Source organism: Oncorhynchus mykiss, chromosome 14 (assembly GCF_057628025.1).
Source record: "Oncorhynchus mykiss isolate SJ-2025 chromosome 14, ASM5762802v1, whole genome shotgun sequence".
In the NCBI taxonomy this organism is placed as follows: Eukaryota; Metazoa; Chordata; class Actinopteri; order Salmoniformes; family Salmonidae; genus Oncorhynchus; species Oncorhynchus mykiss.
Window position 1 is genome coordinate 13,828,104 of NC_143035.1, and position 14,650 is coordinate 13,842,753.

The 14,650-nt window shown below is 42.2% G+C and overlaps 1 protein-coding gene across 10 annotated transcripts in view; it reads left to right on the plus strand.

Annotated features, from left to right (window-relative positions):
• LOC110488851 (transcription factor COE3) overlaps positions 1-8,503 on the plus strand; it is a 102,332-nt gene extending 93,829 nt beyond the window's left edge. For 2 of the 10 annotated variants that reach the window (XM_036943002.2, XM_036943003.2), the window contains exons 14-17: positions 3,089-3,271; positions 4,747-4,947; positions 5,435-5,497; positions 5,629-8,503. In XM_036943002.2, the coding sequence (XP_036798897.1) occupies positions 3,089-3,271; positions 4,747-4,947; positions 5,435-5,493 (443 nt within the window). In that variant the 3' untranslated portion in view covers positions 5,494-5,497; positions 5,629-8,503. The remainder of the gene's footprint in view (positions 1-3,088; positions 3,272-4,746; positions 4,948-5,434; positions 5,498-5,628) is intronic. The other 8 variants (XM_036943006.2, XM_090198405.1, XM_036943004.2 and 5 more) reach the window with 4 other exon arrangements.
• Positions 8,504-14,650: the final 6,147 nt, after the last annotated feature.

Consider the following 14,650-nt stretch of genomic DNA (forward strand, 5'->3'; position numbering starts at 1 on the left):
ATACTGATAACAAGTTCAAACAGGTGCCATTAATACAGGTAACGAGTGGAGTACAGAGGACCTCTTAAAGAAGAAGTTACAGGTCTGTGAGAGCCAGAAATCTTGCTTGTTTGTAGGTGACCAAATACTTATTTTCCACCATAATTTGGAAATAAATTCATTAAAAATCCTACAATGTGATTTTCTGGATTTTATTTCTTCATTTTGGCTGTCATAGTTTAAGTGTACCTATGATTAAAATTACAGGCCTCTCTCATCTTTTTAAGTGGGAGAACTTGCACAATTGGTGGCTGACTAAATACTTTTTTGCCCCACTGTACGTATCCTGGCTATCCTGTAGTGATACTTTAGTGTCTGTCAGCGCCTCTGCTTTTAGTAGCCATATGCACCAGGCCAGGCCCTCTGTGCATACATCCACTCAGTGAAACATTCCCTCAGATCCAAGCGTGTGTGTGTGTGCGTGCGGGTGTGTGAGTGTGTGTGTGTGTGTGTGGCAGACAGTGACACCAGCTCCCTGTCACTATTCATTGGGAGTGTATGAGAAGGGGAGGTGATAATGAGTTCAGAAATGCAGACAATGTGGCATGAATAAAACAACCAGAGTTTAGTTACTGAATACAGCCAGAGACAGAAGCTTGGTCAATGGGTCAGGGAGCAGTGTGTGTTTGTGTGTCTCTCTTAACAGCTTTGACTGTGAAATCACTATTTATACACTTTCAAAAATGCATAAGCATGTCATTAAGCATATGTTATAATGCAAAGCCCCCCACGCACGCACGCACGCACACACACGCGCGCACACACACACACACACACACACACACACTATCCTAGAGAGGGCTGTTTCCTTTGATAAAGCAGCTCTGTGACTGATGCACAGGAAATATGTCTGAACGTGTGATGAACACATTGGCTCACGTCGGAGTCGAGGATATGGATAGAAAGAGGAAATGCGAGCGATATCTAGAACTGTTTTCTCTCCCCTGACACCTCAGCGTTCTAGTTCCCCCTTTTCTATCCCTCCCTCCCTCCACCCGTCTGCTTTTCACATTGACATACGAGAGAACACCTACAGGAATGTATGAGGTCATGGGAACAGGACTGCAGCAAATCGTGAAAATACATAATGCCATATTTTATGTCCGTGATCATTGGAACATTACAACCCAGAATCAGACTATTTCCCCCTACTGTTGTACAACTATGAAATGCCTCTTTGTACTCCTAGAAAGGACGCACTATGATTAAAACCTTAATATACAGGGCAGATCATACGCCGAGCCTTATCAAACGCATGAGGAATGTAATTTACTGAATCAATTCCAGACCAGCGTTATGGATCTGCTTTACATCAACAGCAAAATGGATTATGTAATTTCTCCTCTGGCATTTGTCTTAAAACAGGCATCCACTCCACTTGTTTTACTTTATGCTGACAGTTTCCTCTGGAGCAAATAGGGAAACTACATTGTGGCGCGTCTCGGTCTCATTGACCTCCAGAGGCTGACCTCGTCATTGCCTCAGTCAGCGATTTCTGGATAGGGTTACTGACTGCTCCCCCTAGGCTAGGCCTGTCCTTCATGTCTCACCCCAATAGAGGAGTGGAGTTGCCTTAACCCTCTCCCCCCAATACCACCTAGAGCCTTTAGTTGATTGGCCTTCATCTAGGATGTATTGAATACCCGTGCTCCCTTCGTTATAGCACTCTCCCCTTCACGAGGCACTAGCGCTTGCACCAACTTGGGGGCTTAGTTGGAGGCCAGAGAGAAAGGCACAATATGCCAAGTAGCACAGTGTGCTCAAACTTCCTCTCTCTCCTTCTCTCCTTCTCTCCCACACTCTTAGAAATAAAGGGTCCTGGAAGAACCTTTTGGGTTCATGACGGAACCATTCCAGTTGGTGGACCCTTTCCAGTTGAAAAGGTTGAACCCCTCTGACAAAGGTCTTCAAGGAACCCCTGTGTAAAGGTTCAAACCGGAAACTTTTTGTGATGGGAGTGGTTCAATTTTGAACCTATTTAATAATATATTATGGAGGTGGCAGCCTATCAGATTGGAGGCGTGGCTATCCAATATTTATTTTTGGTCACCCTTTGGCATAAATGTCATTCCTGTTCTTCATGTTAAGTCGGTACACTGCAAACTAAAATGTTTCTTGAATATTTATGCATATTATATATTCTAATATAATATTAATAATATTAACATTGCTGATTACATACAGTAATAAAGTGGTAACTAGTCCAATCTTGGGATTTGCATCGGCTCTTGAGGAACTCACACCTCTGTTAGCCTCATTGAAGTTACAAAATTGTTCAACCTTAACAACAAAACAGTTAACAGGAATGACATTTACTCTAATGGGTGGCCCAAAAAAAACCTACTAAGCCAAGCCTCCACTCCAGGGTTCCTTCAGAAATCCGTTGCTACATTGAACTTTTAAAGGTTCGTCCAAGAATCCCTTACCTAGCCAAAGGTGCAAATATGAACCTTGAGGAACTCCAGGGGTTCCTTGAGGATCTCCAGGGTTCCTCAAGTCACCAATAATTCTAAGAGTTCACTCTCCTTATCCTCCCCACTCCCACTCTCTCTCCCTTTCCCACTTTTTGGTTTGAGCCAACGCAATTCCCAGCAGGAGAGCAATTGATGGAGCTCTGCCCTGGGATCAGGGAGAGTGCAGGCAATGGGAAACACATGTCAGAAACAACGGTGGAGGGAGTGGCAGCATGGACAATCCCTTGCAAAAGCCACACTTTGTCTGATTCAACTCTGCAATGCATTGGAGAAACATGGACATTTACAATACGGTTGCATTTTGGAAAGCCCCCCTCTTACCAAATCGAACATATGCTTTATCACTTCTGACATAATATTTATTAACCCTTGTTCAGATTTGAAGTGCAAAGGGAATTGTGCTCATACAGTGAGGGGAGAGGGGTGGTTTTAGTTCTGGAGGAGAGCAATGCAATTCTTAATACTTACTATATAGGAATTTGGCCCATGCTGTTCGAGGTTGTCAACGGATCTTGTTCAAACTGCACGGTTTTGATGACATTGGATTGACCATAGCATTTCCTCCTTTTGTCCAGGTTACTCCCGTAACTCCAACAGTGTATCGCCCCGTGGCTACGTCCCCAGCTCCACGCCACAGCAGTCCAACTACAACACCATCACGTCCACCATGAACGGCTACGGAGCGGGCATGACCAACCTGGGGGTGCCAGGCTCACCCAGCTTCCTCAACGGCTCTGCCGCCAACTCCCCCTACGCAAGTAAGTACAGCCTTATTTGGTCTCAATGATCATCACTGTAACAAAACACTGGGGGATCATTTGGTTAGTTATATGTGGTGGGATAGCAGCACACGGTTTCATTTGGACAGTAGTATTCTGATTCAGTCCAGGAGGGATGCAGTGTGGGACGCAGTGTCTGCTAGCGCTTCTCTTACTTTGCGTTTACTCAGTGACTGATTTAGATCTGGTGGCGCCAAGTGTGTGGACTCACAGACTAAATAATTGACGTCAGTTTACTATTGGTCAATTCAGTGGAGGCATCCGCTGGCGTTCTAGAGGACTGGTGTTGAGGACACCTGCTGTAGGATCTGCATTGGAATTCCTCACACACATCTCATAGATGACATCACTGGGATTCCTTCTCTCTCCCTCAGTGCTAGAACCCTCCAGGGTCTCTGTCCCTGATTTTTCCTTCACCACTCTGCAAATAACATGCTTAGCGTCACGATTCTGCTCTGAGGTCACAGGTGTTTTAGAGAGAGTCTTGAACTCTAACTGTCAACCTCTGGGACTCATTGAATTGCTTATTATTTAGGCTACAGCATCACAGAGCAAAGTCTCCCAAAATAATAAGTGTCCCAGTAGTTGTAAATTCTGGATGCTGAACTGAAAGTGGATTTTTGTCTGACACTTGATGTGGAAGGTTATGCATTGTCTACTGAAGGGAAAGGTTGGGTTTGTCTGTCTATACCATGCATTGTACAAGTCTTCATCTGCTTTGCCTATACCTTGTTCCATCTCCTTCATTACGTAACACTACTAACATACTAACACCCTCATAGATTCATTCATGCTATTGGCCAAACCCATTCAGTTAGATCAGTAACAAAACATATAAACTGTGACTTTACAGAGCAATAATACGTTAATAGTTCAAGGGAGATAAAAACAAAATAACTATTCACATGTAGGGATACATACAATTTGCATTTTGTCATCAATTTTAGACTTCCATTTTGAATTTCCGTATTTGTGAGATATGAGGCTAAATGCTGCTTCAGGGTTTCATACTTTACTGGATTCATATGTCTTGTGAATAAAGATGCAATAACTCGTAGGTACAGAAATGAACCAAGCCAGTATGGGGAGAATGGGGTATCAAATGCATTGTGCTTTAAATTAAATTGCTTCATTATCACAGTCAGCATTTCAGCCATTAACATTCTACACACATGCACACACACGCACACACACATATATTTGTTTGTGAACATGGATGGAGGTTGCTGCTATCCTCAAGAACAAGGTATTGTTTGTGTCAAAGTCTAAAATGGGCCTTCAAGTTATGGATCAACTTGCAGATATTGAGCACCTTTTACTCCGAGCATGTTACTCCAGACCTTGGCCCTTCTTCAGGCAGGCATCCATTCCTCAGCCCCCATGCATGCCCTCACTGTACAGCTCATCTCAGTCCACTCACTCACCAACCTCTGTCTGTCTGTCTTCTCCGTTAGGATCAACCACCTCCCCCTCCTCCTCCTACTCCTCCTCCTCCTCCATCCCTCTGTTCTCCGGTGGACCCATAGGCCCTTATTCATTCTCTCCTGTCCATATGATCTCTGCAGTCAAACAGAAGAGCGCCTTCGCCCCTGTCGTGCGGCCACAGACCTCCCCGCCCCCCACCTGCACCACCACCAATGGCAGCAGCCTACAGGGTGAGCATCCCGCCCCTCAGTCCCGCCCACTTCTGCCTGGGTCACTGTTAGAAAAGGGCATGTCATGGATACCCTGTTATGCTAGAACTCACACAACAAAATGATATGACCTGAGTTAGTAGTGGATTGAAGGTCAAAGTTGATCCATAACTTCTGGCTCTGAGTGACTTTTCAAAACATTCATCACAATCAAATCATTTGGCTGAGAATCTTTGTTCACATAGAGTGGTTATAAGGGCTCGATCCAATATGCATGGCTGAAGCGTTACAGATTGTGCGGTGGGAATGTAAAGGTAATTTCCAATTGAGCCGACATATGTAGTGTTAACCGTGAATGCAGTCTCAGCTAACGCGGGAACATTGCCTTTACATTTCTATGACACTATAACTCCGAACCTCAGCGATACAGATTGAATCCAGGCCTTAGTTAATGTAACATGACTGGAAAAGTTATTATATTTGAAAAATATAATTTTGTCATTCTTAGGTTTTGCAGCAAATCCATATGCATATCATAATTACCTCAACACACGGCTTTTCATTTAAGAGGGTGTGTAATGATTTTCTATGGGATATGTATCCTTACAACATTATATTTCAACGTTATAGATGCAAAACATGTTATGGATACAAAACATCTCGCCACATTTATAGGTAACCAGCGTGTCTGTTGTCTTTCAGCCATGGCAGGTCTCATAGTCCCACCTATGTGAAGAAGACCTTCCGCCAGACAGACCACATTTCCACTGGCTCACAGAATATCTACAACAGAAGCTTAAAGCTCATCAATCTCCAAAACAGGACCATGAAGCCCCTTCACTCCTGGAAACAGAGCAAACAGCACAACAAAGAAAATGACAGTAACCGATAACCCGTAAAATGTCACTAGAGTATGTTTGTGTTGGTTCAGTAATTGAGTTCACCGTCACCTTCTGTGCTTTGCATTTTGGGACTTTCCTTGCCCAATGGATAGCATTCCAACATATATATGTGTGAAGGGTTAGCTCATCTGAAAATATAGCGAATAATAAACTGTGGATTTGAAAGGCAGGTAGTTAATCCTTGTGGTGTGAGTATTGTCCTGAGTCCTAAACAAGAAAAGTCATTTGACTGGATCTTCTAATGAACCGAGTTCCTTTTCAGTCATTTAACCACTGTGAGCAGGGAACGTGGAAAGGCCTACAGTTCAAAACTGTCAGCTATGGAAAAAGTGCAGAATCCAAGAATATCAAACTCTCCGTCAATTGTCAGACTCAAAATAGGTGGGAGTTTCAATGAAAATTCCCCCCAATGTCTATAAAAAACCCGCTTCAAAAGACCATTGATATCTAATGTCAAAGTCTAATAGCATTTTTGTTTGTGTACCATAGCTTTTAATAATGTGTGTGTTTATCATATTTAAAGGGAAATGCAGTAATTTTCTAATCTAAAGAAAGGGTTGGCAAACATTCTGCCAAGGAGAGAAAAGCAAATGTTATACTAATATTTGCCCACTACCAGAGTCATGCCAGGGCAGCCCAAGGTTGTGAGGTTCAAAGGTTTTGGATGTCTACCATTTTTGAAACACAGTACAAAAGATATATTTCCGGGGTGTGTTGATTGATAGATTTTAACCAGAAATGCTTGCAGCAGTTTTAATCACATTTAGGTACCAGAGTTCTTGTTATTCTTCTGATTGTGCTTATTTTGTATGTATTTATAAAGTATGTTTTGGGATTCCTTTTGTGATTTTGGCCTGAATGATAGTCTCAAATATACATGTAAACACATTCGATGTCTTAATACCTTTTAGATATTGTAAAAAGATTGAAAAAGGAGAGGAACAACCCTTTTGTAAAAACTAAAAAAGTTGAAACATGACATGGTCACCCTGTCTTTTAAAGCAGGATATATGCTCCACCACTTTTGTATAAAAATGCATTTCCGATACTATATTTAACTTTTTTTTTGTACACAGCATTTGTGTTTCCCCCCGTTCTTCTTGTCCTTTCTGTGTTACTGTGAAATGTGTATTATCATGGTTATTTCTTAATGCACTATTTTAGTTGGGGCACTTACAAGAGCAATGCATCTTAGCAAGCAAGAAAAACTTAAAGCAAAAGACAAAAGCTAGTACAAATATTAACCAAGATGTTTTTTTGGGGGGGGGATTCACATTTTTGTCATTGTGGCTGAAATGGAAAGGTCATTGTCATGTGAATGTCTCTAGTTCAAAAACTCTTCTATCATAAACCTCCGTTAGTTCATTGGTTAGAATTCAACTCCTTTCCCATATCATTTGGACCCAAGCCTATTCCTTGTGTTTTGGTGAGAATGAATGTAACACACATGCCTGTACGAATCAGCTCCGAAGTTGAAACCCAAGTAAACTGTCAATAACTGTAGAAGGACCACTCAAGTGTAGGGTTCAACTCTCTCAAGGAACCTTGATGTTAGTGTTTTTGGTGGTGGTGGTGGTGTTATTGCCGTTGCACACAAACTATCATTTACTTATGCAATTTGTATTTACTGTAATGCAAGTTATCTCTCCACATTTCAGTGGAATGGTTTTGAAACATAAAAGAACACAAGACATAATTGATGCCTTACAATAGAACATGATCCAACTTAATGCATTTTCATTATTTTGATACTCTAATTGAAGTGTGGTTAATTTGAGTTATGCTTTTGCAGATGTTTAAGAATTAGTTAAAGTTGTCATTCATTTGATGCTTTTGATTAATTTAATAACACAGGCCCATCATTTGAGCTGCAGAGGATGTAGTTTATACTGGGAAATGTTGGAGGGCACTTCCTGCTCCAAATGTCCACATGTCTTGTGTAATAGTGGACAATAGGTGACAAATCAATGATGAGCCTGATTAAATCTTTGATTGTATGCAAATTCTGTGCAGTGATTGCCATACATCGGCAATCATCGGGCGGCATCAACTTGTAGTCATAATGAGGGCTTGTAAAAAAAAGCGGAAAAATCTGTTACGCTTTTTTGAAAGCCATTTTTCAATTACGAGAATGAAGGCCAGCTCATAGAATGTCTTTTAGAGTGCACTTGTACACTTCACAAAACATCTGAATTCAATATCATGGAGTTCTAAACCCATTTTCAATGAAAACACAAGTTTTCTCTTCAAGTTAAATCTTGGCTGACTTTTCACAATCCTCCCCTTCACCCCCATTCCCTGTATCCATTCCATCCATATACTGAGTTTTAAATAGCTTGATTTAAAAAATGTTTTGTCATAGTTGTAGAAAGCTTGCTTTTTGCTGCCCTGGTTTTCAGCAGAGGTTTTTTAAATTGTAAAGTGTACTTTCTCAATGTTTAATTCAATGTGAAAAGGGGAGAGGTACTGCATCTATGTGAAATATGAAATGTACCATCAAAGTGTATCAAAGCACAATGTTTAATTAATGTCTTCAGAATACAAATGAGGGGGATCTCTCCAGCTTCTCCTTTTCTGTCTTTGACCATGCTGTAAATAGATGCATGTTTCTTTCTGTGATCCAGTAGTTTTTGTACAGAAACAGACTAATAAAGAATACATTTGGCCTCAAAAAACGATGTTGTATTGTTGGTTATATCTTCTGTATTGGAGTTCATTCTGCTTAGGGCGGCAGGTAGCCTAGCGGTTAAAAGCGTTGGGCCAGGCACTCTGGATAAGAGCGTCGGCTAAATGAATAAAATGTGAATGTTCTGAGGGGTTTAGCTACAAATCTATAATGAACAAAAATGTAAACGCAACATGCAACAATTTCAACGACTTTACTGAGTTACAGTTCATATAAGGAAATCAGTCAATTTAAATAAATTCATTACGCCCTAATCTATGGATTTCACATGACTGGGCAGGGGTGCAGCCATTCAGAATATATTTTCCCCCCCCACAAAAGGGCTTTATTACAGACAGAAATACTCCTCAGTTTCATCAGCTGTCTGAATGGCTGGTCTCAGATGATCCCTCAGGTGAAGAAGTCAGATGTGGAGGTCCTGGGCTGGAGTGGTTACACGGTTGGTCTGCGGTTGTGAGGCCGGTTGGACATCGAGAAATTAACATTCAATTCTCTGCTAACAGCTCTGGTGGACATCCTTGCAGTCAGCATGCCAATTGTACGCTCCCTCAAAATTTGAGACATATGTGGCATTGTGTTGTGTGACAAAACCGCACATTTTAGAGTGGCCTTTTATTGTCCCCTGCACAAGGTTCGCCTGTGCAATGATCATGCTGTTTATTCAGCTTCTTGATATGCCGCATCTGTCAGGTGGATGGATTATCTTGGCATGCGTATGGAACATTTCTGGGATATTTCAGCTCATGAAACATGGGACCAACACTTTCCATGTTGCGTTTATATTTTTGTTCAGTGCACAATCATATATTCCCTCACATAGCAGGGGGCAACAATAATCAAACCAAGTACTCCTAGCTTCATAAAAAACTTTCCAGACAAGCTCATCCTTCAAAAGCTTCAACCTTTTGGAAGCTCGTTCAACTCTCCTCAGTCTACGGGAGATATTTTTGCAACAGCCTCCAAAGATCTCATTTTATGATGAAAATCTTGGCTCTCAAACTTTCAAACGGGACCTCTCAGATTACATATTGACCAGTGCTTATCTGAATCGATCATTCAAAGTCTGAGGAAGGGAAACAATTCCTCCCTCTGTAAATGGCAGCAAATCATCGGGTAAAAACCTCATCTCCGTGGTTGCAAGTTTAGACTTATGTTTTGAGTCAAAGAGACAGGTTTTCAAAATTGTACAAAGTGACTTCATCACTGCAGTGACTCGTCCTCATAAAGGCACTACATAGGGAGCACACAAGGCAATTCATTTGTGCATGCTAGTGTGCGTGTTTGCAAGAGTTCATGTTATTTTGTGTGTGCCTACCTGTTTGATAGTTTGTGCTCTGTGCACAGGCTTCCTCAGGGGCTTCCTGAGATAGCTGCCCTTAACTCTACCCAGTTCTCTTTTTAATGCCATTAGAGTAGACCAGCAGATGTCTTTATCAAGTCAGCAGCCCCTCAGTAGGAAGTCTGCTTTACAACCTTCAAGCACGTAGGAGGATCAGAACATCAGCTATCTATGAGATTTAGCATCCGAGGCTACAAAAGGCTACGTTGATTAGCCACCATTAGCTTTCTACGCCACAGGTTGTGAGTAATTAACCCTACTTTGGTAGTCAGCAGTATCTTGATGAGTTTTGATGACTCTTTGTTGTCGGGTACACAGTGCTCGTTAGTAAGGTTCTTCGCCCAAAGCCTTCTAGAGCACGCCCATGGAAAACCATCTCCCAGAACCCGAGTCCTTCCCCTATAAGCCTCTGGTACCAAAGCCAATATACATCTGGGGTCTGCCAATGCAGGGCGGAAGCTAAGTAGCCCAGGCTATATAAAACTTGGCCACCATCCCATAATAAGTGGTTTGTCAAGTAGAGAGCCCATTAATGGGTTTGACATATTTGAGCGAGAGCACTCCATAATACATGATCAGGGTTTCCTCTGTAAAGATTTCCTGGGAAAAAAGGCTCTCATTCAGCACCTTGAAAGACGAGGATGTTGTAGTGTTTCTGGGTGTTTTGGCTGGTAACATACAAGCAGTAAGTTAGCATCTGTAGAGGAAGGAAGGAAGTAAGTAAGGAAGTAAGTAAGGAAGTAAGTAAGGAAGTAAGGAAGGAAGGAAGGAAGGAAGGAAGGAAGGAAGGAAGGAAGGAAGGAAGGAAGGAAGGAAGGAAGGAAGGAAGGAAGGAAGGAAGTAGAGGAAGCTTCCACTAAGGGCTTGATTCAATCCGTATCGCCGAAGTTCAGTCTGCTGTTCCCATATGCTTCAAGAGGGCCACCATTGTTTCTGTTCCCAAGAAAGCTAAGGTAACTGAGCTAAACGACTACCGCCCCGTAGCACTCACTTCCGTCATCATGAAGTGCTTTGAGAGACTAGTCATGGACCATATCACCTCCACCATACCTGACACCGTAGACCCACTCCAATTTGCTTACTGCCCCAATAGGTCCACAGATGACGCAATCGCAACCACACTGCACACTGCGCTAACCCATCTGGACAAGAGAAATACCTATGTGAGAATGCTGTTCATCGACTACAGCTCAGTATTTAACACAATAGTACCCTCCAAACTCGTCATCAAGCTCGAGACCCTGGGTCTCGACCCCACCCTGTGCAACTGGGTACTGGACTTCGTGACGGGCCGTCCCCAAAACATCTCCACCCCGCTGATCCTCAACACTGGAGCCCCACAAGGGTGCGTTCTGAGCCCTCTCCTGTACTCCCTGTTCACCCACGACTGCGTGGCCATGCACGCCTCCAACTCAATCATCAAGTTTGCGGACGACACTACAGTGGTAGGCTTGATTAACAACAACGACGAGACGGCCTACAGGGAGGAGGTAAGGGCCCTTGGAGTGTGGTGTCAGGAAAATAACTTGTGTGGACTTCAGGAAACAGCAGAGGGAGCACCCCCCTATCCACATCGACGGGACAGTAGTGGAGAGGGTAGTAAGTTTCAAGTTCCTCGGCGTACACATCACGTACAAACTGAATTGGTCCACCCACACAGACAGCGTTATGAAGAAGGCGCAGCAGCACCTCTTCAACCTCAGGAGGCTGAAGAAATTCGGCTTGTCACCAAAAGCACTCAACAGATGTACAATCGAGAGCATCCTGTCGAGGTGTATCACCGCCTGGTACAGCAACTGCTCCACCCACAACCGTAAGGCTCTCCAGAGGGTAGTGAGGTCTCCACAACGCATCACTGGGGGCAAACTACCTGCCCTCCAGGACACCTACACCACCCTATGTCACAGGAAGGCCATAAAGATCATCAAGGACAACAACCACCCGAGCCACTGCCTGTTCACCCTGCTATCATCCAGAAGGCGAGGTCAGTACAGGTGCATCAAAGCAGGGACCGAGAGACTGAAAAACAACTTCTATCTCAAGGCCATCAGACTGTTAAACAGCCACCACTAACATTGAGTGGCTGCTGCCAACATACTGACTCAACTCCAGCCACTTTAATAATGGAAATTGATGGAAATTGATGTAAAAATGTATCAGTAGCCACTTTAAACAATGCCACTTAATATAATGTTTACATACCCTACATTACTCATCTCATATGTATACGTATATACTGTACTTTATATAATCTACTGCATCTTGCCATCTTTATGTAATACATGTATCACTAGTCACTTTAAACTATGCCACTTTATGTTTATATACCCTACATTACTCATCTCATATGTATATACTGTACTCTATACCATCTACTGCATCTTGCCTATGCTGTTCTGTACCATCACTCATTCATATATCTTTATGTACATATTCTTTATTCCTTTACACTTGTGTGTACAAGGTAGTAGTTGTGGAATTGTTAGGTTAGGTTACTCGTTGGTTATTACTGCATTGTCGGAACTAGAAGCACAAGCATTTCGCTACGCTCGCATTAACATATGCTAACCATGTGTATGTGTGACAAATAAACTTTGATTTGATTTGATTTACTGTATTGTGTGCTTGAAATGTAAAGCCAGCATATGCAGCGTTTACCATGAATGCAGTCTCCGCAAACGCGGGAACTTTTCCTTTATATTTAAATCACGCTATAACGTGGAACTTCAGCGATACAAATTGAATCGAGCCCTCACAGGCCGAAAAGGTGACCCGTATTTATATGATGGCCATGTTCCACCATATTCCACCTCAATACTTTCTAGAAGCCTCTTTTCCTATCATCTTATCACTTCAACCTTACTGATCTGAAAGGACTGGCCCGGCTGTAACGAGTGGGAACATTCCACCTCGGCCATTACATAGCCTACAAAAAGCACAAGAGAGGATACTTTATTTTTCATGCATCATTCAAGTCTTGCATTCGTAGTTTGCATACCTCTAATAAGTTCAAAAGAAGAGGTGGTATAGATTTTGTGCAGGTGTGTTTTGCTTGGGGGTTTGGCCTGAGTGAATTAGGTGACATTGTCATTCCACTACACCATACATCTGCACTCTGAAATGTTGAAGAATTAGACCCTTTCCTGTGTGTTGATGATGTCATGGTGACACCGCAGGCCTGACTTTGGGCTGGAGAGGGTTCATAACAGTAAAACGGCACTCAGGACTGACAGGGGAGTGTAAGTCATCTCGCACAGGAAGTGCCCTGGGCCTCAGCCTGCGATGACATCGGAGACCTCCGCCAACTCTGCACAGTTAAGACGGTATGTAAATCACCCGTACAAAAGTTCAACCTCGCAGCCATGTTTCCTGGGAAGGACCGATGCTGGAGGAGCTTTGGAAATATGATGTTGGCCTATCAAAATCATGTGTTGCAAAACTGCTGCGAAAAAAGAGCACATATTTCAGTGTGAGGCTCACTGATTGTCTCGTCTTTTGGAGTAAGGTTAGAGAGTCTGTGTTCTTTAATAGTTTGTGAGTCCCCCGAGCTATTGGTACTGTGACAACGTGACAAATCAAACTGTGTTCATAGATGGGTCGTTATCTTCATAGCCTATGACATTACTGAACTGCAGACGACTCAAGGTCCGAGGGGTTCTGTAGTCTGGGGTTGGAACCTGCTTCTGTCCTCTCAGAGGATAGGGTTATGGTTGATGGTGGTAATGGGAAAATGGATCTATATTCACAGAGCATATCTATAAACCAATACAGGATTGGTGGATTCATTGATTCAATGTATTACAATGACAGTAACATCTACAGTATATAAATATTATTACTAACCTCATAAACAATGTAATACTTTTCAGTGAATGGTATGTCCATATTAACTCACTGATGCCTTCCTCCTACTACATGTTGAACTGTGTTGGTTTCAAAGCTGCAATGATTTCAGGAGCCCCTACCAATCAAAAAGCCTTCAGTAAATTAGCATTAGTAAACAAGGATATTGCCTACATTGTCTCTGTCAGATTTTATTGCAGTGGGCTTATTCAAAGTCACACAGGGTGATTCTTGGTAGTCTTAAATCTACTTTGAAACAAAAGTATACACCTCACACACATGTTTATGGACTTGTACCATACACCTGTACCATGTCAGATATAGAGTTGAAATGTAGTGCATTATGAGTTTGCATCCCAATATTATACTTTATATACATCACAGAAGACTGAAATATAACACAGCCGTTTAACATAGAAACTCTGCATTATTGTCGACAAAATAACACTTTCTTAAAAATAATAATAACATTCCACCCATGAGGCTAAAGACGGCGGTTTTGGTCATTGACTGGCCATTATTTGCATGTACAGTATTGCGTAAAAGCTTTATATATATATATATATATATATATATATACATACTGTATATATTTCCTTGTCTATCCCCTTCCTCCCCTCCCAACAATTCTAACTACCATTTTGCCCCAATTTCTCCATTCCCTTCAGAAAAACTCACCTAACATTTCTGTTAAATCAGTATCCCTCAAATCAGCAGCCCACCCCTCAAATCCCAAATACATTTCTCTCCCACAACACTGCTTACTTAAACAAACAAACCACCACCCTGTAATAGCTGCCACAACATGAAATGTCAGTTTTTGAGAAACATTGGCACACTCAAGTGGAATTTAGAAACAACTGTTTGCCATTAATCTCTCATTATACATTATGGTAGGTGTTATGTAATGTGTTATGACAGTATTATGAGAGGACAGTTTAAAACCAAAGTGTT